Source organism: Lampetra fluviatilis, chromosome 45 (genome assembly GCF_964198595.1).
Source record: "Lampetra fluviatilis chromosome 45, kcLamFluv1.1, whole genome shotgun sequence".
Classification (NCBI taxonomy): domain Eukaryota; kingdom Metazoa; phylum Chordata; class Hyperoartia; order Petromyzontiformes; family Petromyzontidae; genus Lampetra; species Lampetra fluviatilis.
The window spans coordinates 3065568-3088320 of NC_136319.1; the positions used below are offsets into that span (position 1 = coordinate 3065568).

Consider the following 22753-nt stretch of genomic DNA (forward strand, 5'->3'; position numbering starts at 1 on the left):
GAGACCCCAGGATCCCATAACTGCGTTGCGACATCATTTTGTGTTTGTTGAAGTCGAACGATACGACAATCTAATCCTCTCGACGAGCTCTACACAATGTGCTAATCAAAGTTCCAAAGTTTTATCCTCTTAGGTTTTATCGGTAAAGTCACGTAGGTAAAAAAATAAAAATAAATGAAAATAACTGATTTAATTGAGTTATTTTCATTTATTATTATTATTATTTTACCTACGTGACTTTACCGAAAAAACATAAGAGTATGAATCCTTGCAGTCACGAATGCTTCAAATCTAGAATTCCAAAGTTTCGTTTCTTCTGCGCATTCGCTGGGACGACATGACGACAGACTGATCCGCGCCAGGTGGGTCGTGGAGTTTTTTTGTCTTTCTGGAAGGTTTGCTGGTTTATCCCAGAATGTTTCCGTTGCGCGTCGTCGCTTTAAGATGTTCTCCGTTCATGTTTTGTTTGTTGCGTTTGCACCCGACTCAAGAGCCGCATGGCTCACAGGGCAATCTCCATAGATATAAAAGGCAAAGTTGTGATTATGTCTGTTCAAAATGTTTAGCGAACTTCTCGACATGCAACAAACTTGAAAATTTCCATGTGGGTACTTTCCAGACTGTACACCATGCAAAAAATATAAAAATACACTTTTGTGATTTTTTTGGTGGGGGAGCTCAGTAATGCAAATATTTTTTGCACGGCAAGCGAGCTGTGACGTCACATCTGCCACTTGACCCGCGCACGTGGAAGCGTAACGCATTGTGGTTAGCGCTACGCTGAGCTACGAACCCGGCGACCCGAGTTCGATTCCCGCTCACGGCCACCACCGGTGACGATTATTTTAACCCCTAGGTCGACTCAGCCTCAAACCAGTAACTTGTGTGGTATATGAACATCGCCACTGGGGAGACAAAGGCGGCCGGGTGTGATGAATCCAAGTCCCGGGCGAAGCCGGGTAGTAAAGCTAGTCGTAGTGTATAGTGTGGTGTGGTGTAGTGTATAGTGTGGTGTATAGTGTAGTGTAGTAAAGGGTAGTAAAGCTAGTCGTAGTGTATAGTGTGGTGTAGTGTATAGTGTGGTGTAGTGTATAGTGTGGTGTATAGTGTAGTGTAGTAAAGGGTAGTAAAGCTAGTCGTAGTGTATAGTGTGGTGCAGTGTATAGTGTAGTGTGGTGTATAGTGTAGTGTAGTAAAGGGTAGTAAAGCTAGTCGTAGTGTATAGTGTGGTGTATAGTGTAGTGTAGTAAAGCTAGTCGTAGTGTATAGTGTGGTGTAGTGTATAGTGTAGTGTGGTGTATAGTGTAGTGTAGTAAAGGGTAGTAAAGCTAGTCGTAGTGTATAGTGTGCTGTAGTGTATAGTGTGGTGTAGTAAAGCTAGTCGTAGTGTATAGTGTGGTGTAGTGTATAGTGTGGTGTATAGTGTAGTGTAGTAAAGGGTAGTAAAGCTAGGACATGTACCTAATAAATGGAAACTTGGTGTGCGCGTTGGGACGGAGTCGCCAAAATTAAAGATTTTTACTTCCGTTTCTGCGGAACCCCGGAGATTCCCGCCATAAGGTTCATTTATAGCAGCCAAAAAACTATTTGTAAAAGGTACTTTTATAGATTGGGAGGGAACACACCGGGGGGCTCTTAGGGAAATACACTGCGACCACGGGGCTCTAGAGGCGTGCAGCCTCCAACCACAAAACCACAAACCACAGCAGCAGGCGTCAGGATCGCGATCCAGCCCACGACCTCCGTCCATACCCGGCGAGGTCGTTAACATTTCACACGCAGTGCCAGGCTAGGTTCACCAAGCGGTGCCAGGCTAGGTGCATCACGTGGTGCCAGGCTAGGTACATCACGTGGTGCAGGCTAGGTGCATCACGTGGTGCCAGGCTAGGTACACCCCGCGGTGCCAGGCTAGGTGCATCACGTGGTGCCAGGCTAGGTGCATCACGTGGTGCCAGGCTAGGTGCATCACGTGGTGCCAGGCTAGGTGCATCACGCCAGGTGTCCTTTTCTTCTATGGGCGAGGCTGAGCGTAACCGGAAGAGGCGGGGTTACGTTTATCGTGGCGGCTTTTTTTTTAAATAACTTTTTATTCACGTCGATTAATACACCGCCCCGCGCTTTTTGCTTTTCTATGGAAGGATTTGTGAATAAAAAAAATAATATTAATATTAACTAAGTCATTTTTTACTATTCGATTGGAGCGGAGGGAAATCGGAAGAGTACCGGAATAGGAGGGGCTTACGCACGATTTGTAATATTTTTATTGATCGGAATACCGATATGCTACTTTTGTTCAAGGCGATTTCCGTTCGCGTGAATATTAATACGTGAACATTGTTATTAATTAGTATGTTAATCATTATTACAATTATTTTTTTCGTCAAGAGCCGAGCGGAAGCGGAAACTGACCACTGCCGGAAGAGGCGGGGCTTAAGCGCTGTGAATGTTTTTTTTAAGATGCATTGTTATTGTCACGCGCGGCGCTACGAGATTTTACGCGCAAGATCTTTTTTTTTGTTTCGTTTAGCGTGACTATTAATACGTAAACACCGTCGTTAATTAATATTGCACATTAATTATTCATTATTTGCTCACTCGAAGCCACGACCGGAACCGGAAGTGATAAATAATTAATTAACACCGGCGCCCAAGATGGCGACGGCCGATCGAACGCCTCCCGCCAAGAGGCGGCGCCTCGAAGCGGCGGCGGACGACGACGGCGACGAGGAGGAGCAGACGACGACGCGGGAGGCGAGCGGGGAGGAGCAGCGACTGCCGAGCGTGGCGGCTGCGACGGCTGCCGTCGTCTCCTCGATTGGTGGGGGTCTCCCCTCTGCGTTTACCCTGCCCCCTCCCCCCCCCATGTCGCACCCCTCGCCTCTCTTTGGCCTCCTCCTCATTGGTTGGCCGTTCGTCACGTGGGGCGTTCAAACCGGCCAATCGCGATGGCGGCACACGACTTGGGTTGCTCGAATGAAGGGGGTGGCCATGTTGGGTAAGGGTTGAAATGACGCACGCGCCAGGTCTCTGGCTGGTGACGTCACCTCCCCTACCAACATGGAGGCTGTGCCCCCCTTACTAACATGGAGGCCGTAGTGGTATACCAGGTTGCATTCAGAATCAGAATATTTTATATTTATCCTGGAGAAATACGATTAACTATGAGGCTCTTATTCTTGGTTGTTTCGGTAAAGTCACGTAGAAGGGAAATAATAAAAATAAAACAATTTCTCACGACGTTTCGACTGCAACACAAGAAATCATCAGGTGTGAAAATCACAGGAAGAAAATTTTAAAAAAGTGGCGTTTTTTTTCTTAAAGATGTTCCGGACAGTTACGGGCACACGGGGGTCAGACATTTACAACAACAAGCAATAGAAGACAAACAGGATAGGGGCGCAAAGCAGAGGAAAGGTAAACAAATCACAACAAATATTAACGTATAATAGATAAAGTGTATAAGCACAACTTAAGGGACCGTCCATAAATGACGTCACGCACCTGGGGGGGGGGGGGGTCAGACATTTGTGACGATGTGTGACGAGGGGGGGGTTGAGAAATTAACAACACGTTCTACTTAATTAAATATACTTTTTAATAAATGTTTTCTACAACATCAGAGTGCAGCGCCACATTAAATACGCACTACAATGACAATAGTTTAAAGCGATTTGAAGCATGTGTGTTTTTTTGGGGGGGGGGGCAGAGCTTTGTGACGTCATATTTGAGGGGGTGGTCTGACTTTTTGTGACGCCGTGTGACGATGGGAGGAGGGGTAAAAAATCGTCCAAAATCACGTGATGTTATTTATGGACGCCCCGAACGCGTGGTGACGGTTCTAAATATGGACGAGAAAAACTGGAGTACCACGGAGAAAAAAAAACACGCAGTGACCACCATGAGAGAGAGACGACGCGGACTCAAAATATACAGCAGCAGCAGGCATCGTCGGGATTGAACCCACGACCTCCTGTATATCAGGCGAGGTAGTTAACATCTCCGAGCCACCGTGATGATGAGAGATAGAGACGCAAACTCCAAATATGCACAATATAGGTTTTGTTTGTGGGTTTGATCGCGTAAATATAAAGGTGCCGCTAAACCCGCCACCACCTGACACGGCCAACTAGTAAGGCTTGTCACGCAAACAGAATATGCCAACTCCTTACTAGTACAAAAAATATACAGCAGGCATCAGGGTTAGTATTGAACCCACTACCTCCGGTATACCAGGCGAGGTAGTTAACATCTCCTAGCCATCGTGATGATGATGATAGAGACACGCAAACTCCAAATATACAGCAGGCATCGTCATGGTTGGACCCGAACCTACGACCTCCTGTACACCAGGAAAGGTTGTTAACATCTCTGAGCCACCGTAGTGCCCCATCCAAGAGGTCCCCGGACGCCAGGTTCTTTTCACAGTAGCTAATACTAACTCAGTGGGATTTACCCCGTGTCTCCCCCTCCTCCCCCTGCATCTCCTCCGTTCCACGTGTCCAGTTTGTCTGGAGAAATCTGTCCCTGGTGTCTCTGCGAGACACGTGAAGAAAGAGGAGGAAGAGGAGAGACAGAGACACAGGGATGGTGGAGATGGTGCTGGTGGACGAGGTGGACCTGGAGGAGAAGATGGTGGAGGAGGAGGTGGACCTGGAGGAGGAGACGATGGTGGAGGAGGTGGAGCTGTAAAAGTTGGACCTGGTGGAGGCGGACCTGAAGGAGAAGATAGTGGTGGAAATGGAGGAGTTGGAGGAGCGCCTGTAAAAGTTGGAGGTGGAGCTGGGCCACTACCTCTGTGTGCGGCTGCCGCCGCAGCTGCTTCCCCCACCACCGCCTCCTCCGCCTCCTCATCATCGCTGTGGCAGAGGCTGCTGCTGCTACGGCTTCTGTCTGAGTCGGAGGCGGCCTCCCGTAGGCGCCGGCGGAAGGAGGTGGCACTGATGAGGAGGACGAGGAGGAGGACGAGGAGGAGGATAGCGGACGGGGGGGGCATCGACGCTGTCGTCGAGCTGCTGAGGAACGCCAAGAGGGTCGTGGTGCTCACGGGAGCCGGGGTGAGGGATGGAGACAGAGTGGTGGAGAGAAAGGGGGGAGAGAGATGGGGAAGGAGATAGGAAGACATGAGAGATGGAAAGAGATGGGAGAGAGATGGGGATATGTGGATGGAGAGAGATTGGGGGATGTGGATGGATAGAGAGATGGGGAGAGAGAAGGGGCGAGAGATGGGGAGAGAGATGGGGAGAGATGGGGAGAGATGGGAAGAGATGGGAAGAGATGGGAGAGAGATGGGGGGATGTGGATGGAGAGAGATTGGGGGATGTGGATGGATAGAGAGATGGAGAGAGAGATGGGAAGAGATGGGGAGAGAGATGGGGAAGGAGGAGATGGGGAGAGATGGGAAGAGAGGAAGTGATGGAGAGAGATGAGAGAGTTGTGGTGCTCACTTGAGCTGGGGTCAGTGATGGAGATCGGGAGAGAGATGGAGGGAGTAGGTGGGGAGAAAGATGGATAGAGAGATGGGGGGAGAAAGATGGGGGAGAATGGGAGAAATTGGGGAAAGAGAGGGAGATGGGGAGATTGATGATTTTTCCCTGGGATCCTATGTTTTTTGCCTCCGCATGTCCAGTTTAGTTTGTAGAGCGCATGTAGTTGAGGCAAATCTACAATTAATCTTTGAGCTACGGGTAACAGGTGGGAGACCTTATGAAAGGAATCGTATCGGGAAATTGTAGAATAATTGTAGACTGAAAGAAGAGAATGAACAGAATACGGGAGATGCCATTGTTCGAGACCGTGTCGGGGTGTGTTGTGTGTGATGGCTGAGGTGGCAGTGGCGGTGAGATTGATGGCTTTCTGGCCGGCCATCGAGCAAAGACGGTGGTCGCCGCATCGTAATCATCGCGCGGCGCTTTCAAATTCGCTTCTGCGGACGTCTGGAACGCTCTTCCCTTCCTATAATAGGAAGCCACTGCTGCCAATTTTAAATCATCATCTCGATTGACAAACGAATTTCTTTAGAACTGCTGCTTGTTGTTGTTTAGTTTGTTGTCCTTCCCTCTGCACCTCGGATTAGCACGGTTGGCTACGTACGGTGTGAAGGAAGTTCTACATACACACTAATTTACACAACAATATACACTACTATACACTACACTACTATATACTGCACTACTATACAGTTCACTACTATACACGACACTATTATACACAAAACTACTATACACTACCTCTGATTAGCATAGTTGGCTACTTCGACATACATACGTACAAGTCTTTTGCTGCTGGGCAGCAATAAACTCTCCCTCCCTCCCCCCTCTCCCTCCTGTCCCACCACTCTCCCCAGGTCTCAGTCTCGTGTGGCATCCCGGATTTCCGGTCTCCCGGCTCCGGCCTTTTCTCCCGGATTCACGCCGAGTTCCCAGACCTGCGTGACCCTCAGGCTCTCTTCGACCTCCAGCACTTCACCTCCGATCCGCGACCTTTCTACAAGTTTGCCAGGGTCAGAGTTCACGGGGGAGCGGTGGCGCTAGCTGTGTGTGGAAGTCTCTGTGTGAGAGGGATGGAGTGAGTGTGTGAGTGAGTGTTTGAGCACTTTAGTTGATTCTCGCCATGCCTCTCTGTTTTTCTCAGTCTCCCTGTCTCTCTCCCCACATATCTCTCCCCCCATGTCTCTCTCCCCGTGTGTCCCTCTCTCTCCCCATGTCTTCTTGTCTCTCCTTGTGTCTTCGCAAGTGTCTCTCCCCCCACGTGTCTCACCCCGTGTATCTCCCCCCATGTCTCTCTCCACGTGTCTCTCCCCCCGTGTGACTCCCCCCGTGTCTCTCTCTCTCCGTGTCTTTCTCATTGTCTCTTTCTCTCCTTCTCTCCCTATGTGTCGCTCCCCCCACGTGTCTCACCCCGTGTATCTCCCCCCATGTCTCTCTACGCGTGTCTCTCTATCCGCGTGTCTCTCCCCCCGTGTGACTCCCCCCGTGTCTCTCTCTCTCCGTGTCTTTCTCATTGTCTCTTTCTCTCCCTGTATGTCGCTCCCCCCACGTGTCTCACCCCGTGTATCTCCCCCCATGTCTCTCTCCGCGTGTCTCTCCCCCCGTGTCTCTCCCCCCATGTGACTCCCCCCGTGTCTCTCTCTCTCCGTGTCTTTCTCATTGTCTCTTCTCTCCCTGTGTGTCGCTCCTCACACGTCTCTCTCTCTCACAGGAGATGTTTCCCGGGCGCTTTTCTCCCTCCCTGAGTCACCGTTTCGTCGCACAGTTGGAGAAAGAGGGGCAACTGCTAAGGAACTACAGCCAGAACATCGACGGCCTGGAGACGCAGGCCGGGGTGACACGGGTGATTCAGTGCCATGGTGAGAGACACAGGGAGAGTGACACGGGGAGAGAGACACGGGGAGAGAGACACGGGGAGAGAGACACGGGGAGAGAGACACGGGGAGAGAGACACGGGGAGAGAGACACGGGGAGAGCGACACGGGGAGAGAGACACGGGGAGAGAGACACGGGGAGAGAGACACGGGGAGAGAGACACGGGGAGAGAGACACGGGGAGAGAGACACGGGGAGAGAGACACGGGGAGAGAGACACGGGGAGAGAGACACGGGGAGAGAGACACGGGGAGAGCGACACGGGGAGAGAGACACGGGGAGAGAGACACGGGGAGAGTGACACGGGGAGAGAGACACGGGGAGAGAGACACGGGGAGAGAGACACGGGGAGAGAGACACGGGGAGAGAGACACGGGGAGAGCGACACGGGGAGAGAGACACGGAGAGAGAGACACGGGGAGAGTGACACGGGGAGAGAGACACGGGGAGAGAGACACGGGGAGAGAGACACGGGGAGAGAGACACGGGGAGAGAGACACGGGGAGAGAGACACGGGGAGAGAGTCACGGGGAGAGAGACACGGGGAGAGAGACACGGGGAGAGAGACACGGGGAGAGAGACACGCGGAGAGAGGCACGGGGAGATGCACGGGGAGAGAGACACGGGGAGAGAGACACGGGGAGAGAGTACACGGGGAGAGAGGCACGGGGAGAGAGGCACGGGGAGAGAGGCACGGGGAGAGAGACACGGGGAGAGAGACACGGGGAGAGAGACACGGGGAGAGAGACACGGGGAGAGAGACACGGGGAGAGAGACACGGGGAGAGAGACACGGGGAGAGTGACACGGGGAGAGAGACACGGGGAGAGAGACACGGGGAGAGAGACACGGGGAGAGAGACACGGGGAGAGAGACACGGGGAGAGAGTCACGGGGAGAGAGACACGGGGAGAGAGACACGGGGAGAGAGACACGGGGAGAGAGACACGAGGAGAGAGACACGCGGAGAGAGGCACGGGGGGAGATGCACGGGGAGAGAGACACGGGGAGAGAGACACGGGGAGAGAGTACACGGGGAGAAAGGCACGGGGAGAGAGACACGGGGAGAGAGACACGGGGAGAGAGACACGGGGAGAGAGACACGGGGAGAGAGACACGTTGAGAGAGACACGGGGAGAGAGACACGGGGAGAGAGACACGGGGAGAGAGACACGGGGAGAGAGACACGGGGAGAGAGGCACGCGGAGAGAGGCACGGGGGGAGATGCACGGGGAGAAAGACACGGGGAGAGAGACACGGGGAGAGAGTACACGGGGAGAGACGCACGGGGAGAGAGGCACGGGGAGAGAGACACTGGGAGAGAGACACGGGGAGAGAGACACGGGGAGAGAGGCACGGGGAGAGAGGCACGGGGAGAGAGACACGGGGAGAGAGACACGGGGAGAGAGACACGGGGAGAGAGACACGGGGAGAGAGACACGGGGAGAGAGACACGGGGAGAGAGACACGGGGAGAGAGACACGGGGAGAGAGACACGGGGAGAGAGACACGGGGAGAGAGACACGGGGAGAGTGACACGGGGAGAGAGACACGGGGAGAGAGACACGGGGAGAGAGACACGGGGAGAGAGACACGGGGAGAGAGACACGGGGAGAGAGACACGGGGAGAGAGACACGAGGAGAGAGGCACGGGGGGAGATGCACGGGGAGAGAGACACGGGGAGAGAGACACGGGGAGAGAGACACGGGGAGAGAGACACGGGGAGAGAGACACGGGGAGAGCGACACGGGGAGAGAGACACGGGGAGAGAGACACGGGGAGAGAGACACGTTGAGAGAGACACGGGGAGAGAGACACGGGGAGAGAGACACGGGGAGAGAGACACGGGGAGAGAGACACGGGGAGAGAGACACGGGGAGAGAGGCACGGGGAGAGAGGCACGGGGGGAGATGCACGGGGAGATAGACACGGGGAGAGAGTACACGGGGAGAGAGGCACGGGGAGAGAGGCACGGGGGGAGATGCACGGGGAGATAGACACGGGGAGAGAGACACGGGGAGAGAGTACACGGGGAGAGAGGCACGGGGAGAGAGGCACGGGGAGAGAGGCACGGGGAGAGAGGCACGGGGAGAGAGACACGGGGAGAGAGACACGGGGAGAGAGACACGGGGAGAGAGACACGGGGAGAGAGACACGGGGAGAGAGACACGTTGAGAGAGACACGTTGAGAGAGACACGTTGAGAGAGACACGGGGAGAGAGACACGGGGAGAGAGACACGGGGAGAGAGACACGGGGAGAGAGACACGGGGAGAGAGACACGGGGAGAGAGACACGGGGAGAGAGACACGGGGAGAGAGACACGGGGAGAGAGACACGGGGAGAGAGACACGGGGAGAGAGACACGGGGAGAGAGACACGGGGAGAGAGACACGGGGAGAGAGACACGTGGAGAGAGACACGGGGAGAGAGACACAGAGGGACACGGGGAGAGAGACACGGGGAGAGAGACACAGAGGGACACGGGGAGAGAGACACGGGGAGAGAGACACGGGGAGAGAGACACGGGGAGAGAGACAGGGGGAGAGTGACACGGGGAGAGTGACACGGGGAGAGAGACACGGGGAGAGAGACACGGGGAGAGAGACACGGGGAGAGAGACACGGGGAGAGAGACACGGAGAGAGAGACACGGGGAGAGAGACACGGGGAGAGAGACACGGGGAGAGAGACACGGGGAGAGAGACACGGGGAGAGAGACACGGGGAGAGAGAAACAGAGGGACACGGGGAGAGAGACACGGGGAGAGAGACACGGGGAGAGAGACACGGGGAGAGAGACACGGGGAGAGTGACAGGGGGAGAGTGACACGGGGAGAGAGACACGGGGAGAGAGACACGGGGAGAGAGACACGGGGAGAGAGACACGGGGAGAGAGACACGGGGAGAGAGACACGGGGAGAGAGACACGGGGAGAGAGACACGGGGAGAGAGACACTGGGAGAGAGACCCTGGGAGAGAGACACTGGGAGAGAGACACGGGGAGAGAGACACGGGGAGAGAGACACGGGGAGAGAGACACGGGGAGAGTGACAGGGGGAGAGTGACACGGGGAGAGAGACACGGGGAGAGAGACACGGGGAGAGAGACACGGGGAGAGAGACACGGGGAGAGAGACACGGGGAGAGAGACACGGGGAGAGAGACACTGGGAGAGAGACCCTGGGAGAGAGACACTGGGAGAGAGACACGGGGAGAGAGACACGGGGAGAGAGACACTGGGAGAGAGACCCTGGGAGAGAGACACTGGGAGAGAGACACGGGGAGAGAGACACTGGGAGAGAGACCCTGGGAGAGAGACACTGGGAGAGAGACACTGGGAGAGAGACACGGGGAGAGAGACACGGGGAGAGAGACACGGGGAGAGAGGGAGAGACCCGGGGAGACAGAGTTATGGGGAGAGGGACATGGAGAGAGAGACACGGGGAGAAATAAACACGGCGACATGGGCCGATTGGAGAGAAAGGCTAACTTTGTGTTTTACTGTCTCCGTGTCACTCCGTGTCTCCTTGTCTCCCCATGTCCTTGTGTCTCCCCGTGTCTCCATGTCTCCCCGTGTCTCCATGTCTCCCCATGTCCGTGTGTCTCTCCGTGTCTCCTCCGTGTGCCTCAGGCTCGTTTGACTGGGCCTCGTGTCTGGTTTGTGGACACAAAGTGTCAAGCGACGACATCCGCGACGACGTGGAGAGACAGGTGGGGGGGGGGACAAGGGGGGGGGTTTGGGGGGGGATACTGGGGGTAGTTTGGGGGGGGGGGGTACGGAGGGGAGTCGCTGCGATTTACTCGTCACGATAATTAACGATTTTGGCAGTCCCTGTTGTGTTTACGACTCCACTCCTCAATCACCAGAAGCCCCCCATCCCTCCACCCCCCCCCATTCCTCAGACTCCCATCCCCCATCAATCATTCATCCACGTACGGTCAGTGAAGGAGCGTTGCGCCAAACGTGTGACCTCTTGCGACAGCGTCCTATTAACTTTAAACATTTTTTTTATTTTACAAGGTAAGGCCCCACTGAAATGATAGCTCAAACAAGTGGCTGATATCATCATCATGTTGAAATTTATTGCAGCAGCCAAACACTTTAAACGCGTAGGGACATTGATTCTAAATGTCTCCCTGCCCTCCCCCCCATCTGTGTCTCCGTCTCCCCATGCCCCCCCCACTCCATGTCTGTCCCCCCCCCCCCCATTCCGTGTCTCTGCCTCCCCCCGTGCCTCCCACTCGGTATCTCTGTCTCTCCACGCGCTCCCCCACTCCGTGAGGTCTCTCTCCCCGCTCCGTGTCTCTGTCTCCCCCCGTGCCTCCCACTACTCTGTGTCTCCTCAGCGGGTCCCCTTGTGCCCCGTGTGCCCCCCATCCGAGCGGGGGGCCGTGCTCAAGCCCGGGGTGATTTTCTTCGGGGAGAATCTTCCCCCCCAATTCCACCGAGCAGTTCGGAGCGACCGCGAGAGCGGCGCCGACCTCCTGCTCACCATGGGCTCCTCACTGAGAGTGAGGCCTGTGGCTCTCATACCCAGTGAGGCTTGCACAGATACTCACTCGCACAGACTCACAGATACAGACTCGCTCAGAGACTCACTCAGAGACTCACTCAGAGATTCACTCAGTCACACAGAGACTCGGACAGATACTCGGACAGATACTCGAACAGAGACTCACACAGACTCACAGACTTAATCAGAAATCAGAGACTCACAAAGAGACTCACTCAGAGGCTCGCACAGAGAGGCTCACACTTACGCACAGACTCATTCACACAGAGACTCACACAGAGGCTCACTTGCATAGAGACTTGCGCAGAGACTCACTAACACAGATACTCACTCACACAGAGACTCATATATTGACTCGCACATTGACTCACGCAGAGACTCGCGCAAAGACTCACGCAGAGACTCACGCAGAGATTCAATCAGTCACACACAGACTCGGACAGCGACTTACGCAGAGATTCACTCACACAGACTCTCAAACAGATGCACAAAGAGACTCCGTCAGTCACGAAGACTCATTTGCATAGAGACTCACACAGACTCATTCAGTCACACAAAGACTCAAGCAGAGACTCACCCAGAGACTCACTCAGAGACTCAGTCACGCCGAGACTCACTCAGTCACGCAGAGACTCAAGCAGAGACTCACGCAGAGACTCACTCACACAGAGACTCACTCAGTTACGCTGAGACTCGCGCAGAGTCTCAGAGGCGACTCACTCAGAGACTCACAGACTCACACCTCACAGACTCACACCACAAAGACTCCCGCAGAGACTCACGCAGAGACTCACTCAGTCACACAGAGACTCGCTCAGTCACGGAGAGACTCGCATTCTCACACAGAGATTCACACAGAGACTCACGCAGAGACTCACGCAGAGACTCACTCACTCAGAGACTCACTCAGTCACGGAGAGGCTCACACAGAGACTCACTCAGTCACGGAGAGACTCGCACAGAGACTCACTCAGACAGAAACTCACACAGAGACTCTTCCCCTTCTCCCCACCCCCCCCACCCCTCGTTCCAGGCTGGCTGGCCCCCTGCGTGCCCCGCGTGCTCATTAACCGCGAGCCTCTCCCCCATTTTGGGGCCACCCCCTTCGACGTGGAGCTGCTAGGGGATTGTGACGCCGTGGTGGGGGAGCTCTGCCTGCGTCTGGGGGGTGCCTGGGCCCGGCTCTGCCCCCCCGGGGCGCAGACGCTTTGGCAACGGACGCACGTGGGTGGGGGGAAGCGGCGGGGCAAAGAAGCGCGGGTGGGGGGAGGGCAAGCGAGGGGGGAGGCCGCGGGAGAAGCGGCGGGAGCGGGGAAAGAATTGAGGGGGGGAACGAGGCGGGGTGGAGACGCGAGGGGGGGAGAAGCGATGGAAGCAAATGGAGAAGCGAGGGAATCAAGGGGAGAAGCGAGGGAATCGAGGGGAGCAGAAGCGAGAGAATCGATGGGAGAAGCAAGGGGTGAAACTCGAGACTCAATGAAAGGAGCGACAGAAGCGAGGGGAGAAGCGACAGAATCGAGGGGAGGAGCGACGGAATCGATTGGAGGAGCGACGGAATCGAGGGGAGGAGCGACGGAATCGAGGGGAGGAGCGACGGAATCGATTGGAGGAGCGACGGAATCGAGGGGAGAAGCGACAGAATCGAGGGGAGGAGCGACAGAATCGAGGGGAGAAGCGAGGACCGAAGAAGCGGACACAAGGGGAGGAGCAGTGGAAGCGTACAGAGAAGCGAGAGAAGCGAGAGAATTGGCAGAAGCGAAGAGGAATGCGAGAGAGGGAGCAACAGAAGCATGGCGAGATGCCATAGAAACACGGAGGAAAGCAACCGAAGCAGAGGGAGAAGCAAGGGGGGAGGTGCGTAGGGAAGCGATGGAAGCATACAGAGAAGCCAGGATAGCGAGAGAAGCGATGGCAGCGCGGAGGAGAGTGGGGGGAGGAGTGGGACGAGCAGGAGACACAAGGGGAGGATCAGTGACAGGAGAAGCAGGGGGGGAAGCAGGGGGAGAAGCAGGGGGAGAAGCAAGTGGAGAAGGAGAAGCAAGGGGGGAAGCAGGGGGAGAAGCAGGAAAAGCAAGGGGAGAAGCAGGAAAAGCAAGGGGAGAAGCAGGGGGAGAAGCAGGAAAAGAAGAAGGAGAAGCAGGAGCAGCAAGGGGAGAAGCAAGGGGAGAAGCAGGGGGAGAAGCAGGAGCAGCAAGGGGAGAAGCAGGGGGAGAAGCAGGAGCAGCAAGGGGAGAAGCAAGGGGAGAAGCAGGAGCAGCAAGGGGAGAAGCAGGGGGAGAAGCAAGGGGAGAAGCAGGAGCAGCAAGGGGAGAAGCAGGAGCAGCAAGGGGAGAAGCAGGAAAAGCAGGGGGAGAAGCAAGGGGAGAAGCAGGGGGAGAAGCAGGGGGAGAAGCAGGGGGAGAAGCAGGGGGAGAGGTAAGGGGAGAAGCAGGGGGAGAGGTAAGGGGAGAAGCAGGGGGAGAGGTAGGGGGAGAAGCAGGGGGAGAAGCAGGGGGAGAAGCAGGGGGAGAAGCAGGGGGAGAAGCAGGGGGAGAAGCAGGCGAAGCAAGGGGAGAGGCAGTGGGAGAAGCAGGCGGAGAAGCAAGAGAAGAAGCAGGGGGAGAAGCAGGAGCAGCAAGGGGAGAAGCAAGGGGAGAAGCAGGGGGAGAGGCAAGGGGAGAAGCAGGGGGAGAAGCAGAAGCAGGAGGTGAAGCAGGGAGAGAAGCAGGAAAAGCAAGGGGAGAAGCAGGAGAAGCAGGGGGAGAAGGAGAAGCAGGAGAAGCAAGGGTGGTGAAGGCCGCGAGGAGTGCGATGTTGGAAGCGGCGATGGAAGCGACGGAGGAAGCAATGGCCGAGGCCGGGGCGAGGGAAGCGGCGGCCATGATGAGCCGGAGACGGTGGAGGAGGAGAAGGAGGAGTGGGGGTGGTGCTGCCGCCCCGGTGCATTGTGGGAAGAGGGGACAAGGGTCAGAGGCTCACGGGAAAGGGGCGGCCGTGCTGGGAGGGGGGCGCCCCCAGCCCGCTGCATTCTGGGAGGCCGATACGAGAGAGCCAATCGGCAAGCAGCTCAAAGGTACCATCATCGACACAGTCCACCCCGGTCTGATTTTGGTGTGTCTGAGTTGCCGGTCGGTGGTGCTGTGGTGGTTGACTGTCGGTGATGGTGGTTGACTGTCAGTGACGCTGTGGTGGTGGTGGTGATGATGGTGATGGTTGACTGTCGGTGACGCTGTGGTGGTGGTGATGATGGTTGACTGTCGGTGATGCTGTGGTGGTGTTGGTGATGATGGTGGTGGTTGACTGTCGGTGACGCTGTGGTGGTTGTGGTGATGATGGTGATGGTTGACTGTCGGTGACGCTGTGGTGGTGATGATGGTGGTGGTTGACTGTCGGTGACGCTGTGGTGGTCGTGGTGATGATGGTGATGATTGACTGTCGGTGACGCTGTGGTGGTCGTGGTTGCTGGTCAGTAACTCTGTAGTTGTGGTGTATGGATGTGTGTATGTGTGTATATGTTGAACTTTTTTTGCACCGTACATAGCCAACTGTGCTAATTTGAGGTGCGGTGTTGGTGGTGATGCTGTGATGGTGGTGTTGGTTGCCGGCCAGTAACGCTGTGGTGGCTGTGAGCACTGCTATTGGAGGGAGGCCGACATCCTTCGAAGGGCTGGTGACCCCCGCCACCTTCAACTCAATCACTGCTGAACTCACAGAGAAAAGATCCAAACTAAGCCTGTGCCAGAGGCCGCGGGCCAAACCCAATTTGGCGGAGCCAGGAGAACAATCACCCCACTTCCTTCTCTGGGTTCGTCCACAAACAAGAGGAAACTACTGAGGGTGGCCACTTGGAATGAGAATCTATATTTATGCTGGAGGAATGCGATGAGCTTTACAGCTCCGTTTCCCAGATGCCCAATTGGAGCGGGTTAGAATGTTTCAACAACAAACAATAGAGAAACACGATGGAAGCCTAGAAAAAGGTAAACAAATCAATTAAACTGAAATTTAACTGTTTTCATCATTGGTTCTTTGGGTAAAGTCACGTCTGTAGAAAAATTATTTTGAGAGAAAAAAATTGTGATCTATTATTTTTCTACCCACGTGACTTTCCCAAAAGAACAAAAGAGTATGGATTCCTGCAGTCACGAAAGCTTCAAATCAAGATTGTTTTCATATTACCTGGCAAAGTCCACTGAGCGATTAACTGCAGAGGAAAGGCTGCTGCTATTCAGGAGCTAGTCCAGTACCGACTGGATCTCTGTGGAATGCAGGAGGGTCCGGTGGACTGGTTCTGGCTGTAGTCACCATGGCGTTGGACAGTCCTCCATTCGGAGCAGGAGACTGCTAAACAACAGGGAGTGGGTCTTCTGAACAAAAGAATGAAGGGGACGTGGAAGCGTGGCAGTGAGGTGTGGGAAGCTGTGAGCCCCAGGCTACTGTGGACTCTCCTCCCCATTAATGGAAGGTGAGGAATGGTGGTGGTAGTTGCTTATGCCCCCCACTGAAGATGAACATCAGTGGATGGATGCAGGCAAGGATACCTTCTATGACCTCTGAGTGGGTCATAACGCAGGCATCTGGGCTGGAGTGACTGGAGTGAAAGTATGGGCCAGATCAGCTCAATAACAACAGTAGGCCTATATAGTGACAGAAAAGCAGATGCGGATTGCTGAGGAAATTAAATCTGCCTCAGCTCACGGTCACAAATCACTTTTTAATGCACCTATCGGCATCCTTAAGGGATAGAATGGTCAACCGATCTCTGACCCCCAGGAACAGGTTTGCAGGTTTTCTGATCATTTCTGTGAGGTCTTTTCTGTGAGGTCTTGGCTGAGGGGAAATCCCTCATCCCAGATAACATCTTGGGGAAAGGAAGGGTTGACCCTGCTAGGACTGCCATGGCTCAAATATTGGAGGAAGTAAACAAACCCTGTGAGTGTTTGTCGAGGTGCCATCTGTTGAGGAAGTACAGAAAGCGGTCCAGAGTCTGAGACCAGGAAAAGCACTGGGCAGAGATGATCGCCCAAGAAAACTGCTGAGGGAGCCTGGCGTTTGCAGACTGCCCTATATTACATCATTACAACTGGCTGGACAGGTTCCTCAGGATTGCAAAGGTGCCCTGTTGGACCCCTATTTAAGAAGGGGAACTGCACGGACTGTTACAACTACACGGGCATGGCAAGGATTATTCAACATCGCCTTGCCACCCCCCGCCCCCACTGGCTCTGCCATTATTTTATATTTGTTTCGACCACGTGGTTCGAGAAGTTTTCTATGGCTGCACCGGAGGAATTTCCATCTGGTACAGATACAATGGGAGGCTGATCGATGCCCGGGTCTGGTCACGGGGTGGCTCCCTATTGGTCAACCATGTCATGTTTGCTGTTGATCTGGTGATTGCTGTTCACTCGGAGGAGGAGTTGCTGCTGAACCTAGAGCGTGCCACTAAGAGGTGGAGCCTTACCATGAGCCCGCCAAAAACTAAGCTCCTGCCTGGATAATTTTTGTCATAAAACACTTCATGCGCTAAATTCCTCATGAGTAATGGGGCAGTTGTGGAGAGAGTCACGGAGTTGGGCAGTGTGTTTATGACCAGACTCCGAATCAGCTGAGCGGCAATATCTTTTTATTTAGCTGCGTAATGCTCCGTGGAAACTACCCGGTCTGTCGCTCCACACGAAGCTCTGGATTTTATTGGCCTCAGTTATGCCCTCCCGTCTCTATGCTTGCAAAATGTGGATCCCTCTGAAGGAGAAACATATAGCCTGGCCTGCCTCTGATCCTTCCTGGGTTGGATGCTGATTACGATTGTGGTTATGTTGCTGATAATTGTGGTGGTGATGATGATGGTGATGTGTATGATGTGATGATGAGGGGAGCTGTAGTGTAGCTGCACTACGAACCCGGCAACCCGAGTTTGATTCCCCCAGGTGGAATCGGCCTCAAATGAGCACCTGGTGTGGTGTGTAAACATCACCACTGGGGAGAGAACGGTGGCTGGGTGTGGTACTGGCACTCCACCCCCATCGTGCATATGCCACAGTTACGGCCTTCATACGTGCTACTCGCTAACGGCATTTGCCCCTACAGTCTGTTAAGGGGATCTTTACTCGTTGGTTCTTTTGGTAAAGTCACGTATAAAGAGTAAATAATATATTAAATACTAGCATACGACGTTTCGATTGCAACACAAGCAATCATCATCAGGTATAAATGAAATAGAAACACAAATCTAGTATACTTAGAAATGTAATGTAATACAACAGAGAGTCGGATACCATAACAGTCAACACCCTACCTGGTTGATTATGTTCTTCATGAGAATGCAAATTTAATTTATTATTTTCTCTTTATTACGTAACTTTACCAAAAGAACCAAAGAGTAATTCCTGCAGTCACGAAAGCTCCAAATTAAGGGGATCTTTGTTTGATGTGATATGATGGTGGTGGTGATGATGATTGCTTTAGCAGTGCCATCTCTTTAACATCACCTCTTCACCTCCCCTCTTCCAAACCTCACACCATCTCTTCACCCCACCTATTCCCTCCACCTTGTCACCCCCCTTTTCCCCACACAGAAGACGAGTTCCTCTTCATCCCTCCGAGTCGCTTCATTTTCCACGGTGCTCAGGTTTACGACGAAGACGTTGAGAATTCAGCCACGTCGTCGTCATCATCATCATCACGATCATCATCACCATCTTCATCAACATCTTCCTCTCCATCTTCATCATCGCCGTCATCGCCATCGTCGTCATCGCCATCCTCAACCTCTCCAGCATCACCGCAGGCTGACATTGATGAGGTGGACCTGAGCAACTACATCTTCTCCTTGGACGAAGAGGTGGACGGGGACGACGACGACGAGGAGGGTAGTGGTGGTGAAGGTGGCAGTGATGATGAAGGGCAGGAGAGGGATCCCGAACATCGTCCCGAAGATAACGGAGCCAGCGGTGGCGGTGATGATGATGATGCTTAGATCGTTTGACCTTGAATTGACAAGGTGGACGAGGTGGTGGTTGGTGTGTGGGGAGGTGGAGGGGTGGGTAGGGAGGAGATGGAGGGGTGAGGGAATGGGTGGGTGGAGAGGTGGAGGGGTGTTGGCAGTTTTTTTTGGCAGATTCTCGATGGAGCCACCATCCTTTCCATCACAAATACTACCAACGCGACGAAAGAACCCCGTGTAGCCTGGAAAACACTCTGTATGCGAGCGCCTATGAAGGCTGGCACTGTGCACACGAGGGGGTGAGTGGCCAGCACCACGCCCGGCCGCCTATGTCTCCCTAGTGCCGATGTTTTCACACTGGACCAGGCACTCATTTTGAGGCCGAGTCGGCTTAGGGGAGGCCCAGGGCCGTTTCAGATAATCGCGATCACTGGTGTTGGTGGCCGTGAGTGGGCTTCGAACCCGGGTCTCTGCCGGGTTCGTAGTGCGGTGCATTTACCGCTGTACCGCCATCACCAAAACCATTACCGTAAGCATCGTCATCGTCACCACCACCACAATTACTACCGCGCGGAGTGTATGAGTGACGCCTTGTTCTGCCAGCAGTGTTTATTTTTGTACAATCAGCAAAAATCGCGATCCAATAAAAAAAAACTCCACCCTGAACGCTGCTACACTGTGTTGTCCACCTCCAATGTCGTCACTCAGCCACCGAGTACTCAAAGAGTCTCTATGTGAGTCTGTGGGTCTCTGTGAGTCTCTGGGTCTCTATACGAGTCTATAGGTGTCTTGATTCTGTAGGTCTCTCTTGGAGTATATATGTCTCTGAGAGCATATGCGTCTCGGAGTCTGAGAGTCTGTAGGTCTGATTATATGGGTTTATAAGTGAGTCTATGGGTCTCTGCGAGTATGTAGGTCTCTGATTATATCGGTCTCTGAGTCTGGGTCTCTGGGTATATCTGCGACTCTGTGGGTCTCGATGTGAGTCTGGGTCTCTGAGAGTTTTAGGGGGTCAGGGTTGGACTTAGGGGATCAGGGTGTATAGCATCAGGAACTCAGCCAATACAATTCCTTGCTCTCATCACACGTACACAAATATAAAGACAAAGACCACCCTAATAGACTGTTGGCGCAAGTTCTGTTAGCGAGCAACTATGAAGGCCGACACGGCACACGAGGGGTTGGTCGCCAACACTACGCCCGGCCGCCTTTGTCTCCTCAGTGGTGAATGTTTACACACCACACCCAGTACTCATTTGAGACTGAGTCGACTTAGGTGGAGGCCCATGATCAGTTCAGATAATCGCTATCACTGGTGTTGGTGGCCGTGAGCAGGAATCGAACTTGGTTCGCTGGGTTCGTAGCACTGTGTAGCGCTAACCCGCTACACTATCGCTCGCACGTACACAACAGCAACAACTGACATTCGCCACTAGGTGGCGGTGATGTCACCGCGGCACTTGTGTCATGCTATGTGCCCTTTAAGGCCACGTGAATTGTTGAAGGCCCGCTAGCAACTTGCTGTGTTCCAACGGACGTATGCACGCGTATAAAAGGTAACCCCCCCCCCCCCCCAGGTAGCCCACACAGGCTGCGAGGGGGTGGGGGTAAGTGCCATTCTCAGGGTGGGGAAATTTCATAAACGGAGTCCATCTCTTGAACCCCCTTGTCGTTGCGACCCCCGTGGGGTTGTGGAGGAAATAGTGCGCTCTTCGGACGCCTGGGCCCATCGGCCGAGGGGCCTTGATTCTGGATATTGCAACCCGTAGATCCAGGGCCTTGGCCCTCGCGAGATGGACCTCCGAAGCCTGCAACTTCTGTGCCCGGACCTCGCAACGGTGGAAGATGAGAAGCTGGGGATCTGTAACCTTGAGCTGCAGGAGATGGAGCCCTCAATCCTGGAAGACCCCCTTGTTGCGGTGGAATTCGGAGTGGCAGCGCTCCCGATCGCAGAGGTTTGGAAGCCGAATCTGGGACCTGTCGAAGCCCGTGGCCTGGAGCTCTCGCCGGCGGAGGAGGCTGGGACTTTGAGGCCGCGGATCCCAGAGGTTGATCAGCCTCAGGTTTGGGTGGACGTGGCGGCAGCTGCGGGTGCTGCTGTAACCCTGTGCTGTGGTCGTGTCGCTTGACTCGGGGGGCTGCTACTGGTTGGAAGTCCTGGGGGGAGGATGAGGAGGTTTCAGGCTTCAAGCCCTGAACTCCACGATTTGGGAGGACGGTGGCACTGCCCGGTCTGTACGGGAGGATGTCGTCGTAGTTATCGTCATCCTCATTCACCTGCCGCTGATCTGGGTTCACATAGTCCTCGTCTGATGGGTCCATGTAGTCACTCGTTGGCGAAACCTGAAGAGGGGGGTGGAGGTGGAGGGGGTGAGAAAGAAATGTTTAGAATCGATGTCACCATACGTTCAAGAATATTTGGCCGCTGCTGTACATTTCTTCGCGACGATTTCAGCCACGTGCTTGAGCTGCTGTCGTTTGTGATGGTGGCCAGGTGGCTTCTGAAGAAGAGCTACACAGCTCAGTGGACCTTACCTGGTAAAATAAAAATTAATTAGTTTATTTTAGTTTCATGTCAGGAGGAGAAGCCTGTGGGGGAGCTTTGTACGTGGCTTAGTGTGTGGTGCTCTCTCACCGTAACACTATTTATTTTGAATGTAACATCACCTCCACTCAAGGGGGATATCAAAACATTGTACACTGAAATGAAATGCAAAGACAATAAAATTACGTTCAAGTAAAAGCCAATGAGAAAATAGTGAGTGTCGCACTCCCTCCTAAACACACACTGATAAGGGAAATAAAAAAAAACATAATAAAATAATTCTCACGACGTTTCGGCCACAACGCAAGCAGCCGTCCTCAGGTGAAGAACAGGTCTGTCGGGAAGACGGCGTCTGAATGTCTTCCCGGCAGACCTGTTCCTCACCTGAGGACGGCTGCTTGCGTTGTGACCGAAACGTCGTGAGAATTATTTTATGTAATTTTTATTATTATTATTTTATTATTTCCCTTCTACGTGACTTTACCGAAAGAACCAAGAAGATGAATCCCTGCAGTCACGAAAGCTTTAAATCGAAATTTAACACACTGATAACTCGTTCGTGTGCCGGATCACAACCGGCTAGGCATTCCAGATCCTTTGGGCAACACTTGAGAAGGCGTGACACCCCCCCCCCCCAGCGTCGAGCGCAAGAGCCGAGGCTGGGGGAGAGGAGGTCCTGCTCTGCAGAGCGTAGTGGATAAACCCCGGTCGCATGGGGCCGTCCATAAATGACGTCACGCGGGTTTGGACGATTTTTGACCCCCTCTCCCCTCGTCACACGGCATCACAAAAAGTCAGACCCCCCCTCAAATATGACGTCACAAAGCTCTGCCCCCCCCCCCCCCCAAAAAAAACATGCTTCAAACCGCTTTAAACTATTGTCATTGTAGTGCGTATTTAATGTGGCGCTGCACTCTGATGTAGGAGAAAACATTTATTAACATGTCTATTTAATTAAGTAGAACGTGTCTATATTTAGAGTTGCGCATTTCCATGTGACGTCACATTTCTCAACCCCCCCCTCGTCACACATCGTCACAAATGTCTGACCCCCCCCTAGGTGCATGACGTCATTTATGGACGGCCCCTATGACAGATCAGCCGGGTCCGCAGGTACATTTGTCCAAGAACATGCAGAGCTTCATAGACCACCTGGGAACCGCTGCTCTGTGTCCTTGCGACGTATCTGACTTTTTCGTGGGTCGCCTCTTGTCCTTCCTCCTCCTGTAGGAAGTGGGGGGGGGGGTGGAAATGTTAAGCTACAGCAAATAGGATACAGCCTGGCAGCCTGGCCTCCCATTGCCAGGCTGGGGTGGTGGAGGTGGTGGTGGATAGTTGAGTTTGTGGCTGACTGCGTGATTGGTAATGCATGCATGTATGTGTGTTGAACGTCTTTGGCACCGTACGTAGA

At 53.9% G+C, this 22753-nt stretch overlaps 1 protein-coding gene across 1 annotated transcript; it reads left to right on the top strand.

Annotated features, from left to right (window-relative positions):
* Positions 1-2515: 2515 nt before the first annotated feature.
* LOC144947427 (uncharacterized) lies at positions 2516-18877 on the top strand. The gene is made up of 10 exons (XM_078876675.1): positions 2516-2818; positions 4504-5054; positions 6344-6499; positions 7198-7345; positions 10990-11069; positions 11706-11895; positions 12906-13132; positions 13851-14287; positions 14527-14924; positions 18430-18877. The coding sequence occupies exons 1-10, from the start codon at positions 2653-2655 to the stop codon at positions 18828-18830; spliced, it is 2754 nt and encodes a 917-aa protein (XP_078732801.1). The 5' UTR covers positions 2516-2652; the 3' UTR covers positions 18831-18877.
* The last annotated feature ends 3876 nt before the right edge of the window (positions 18878-22753 follow it).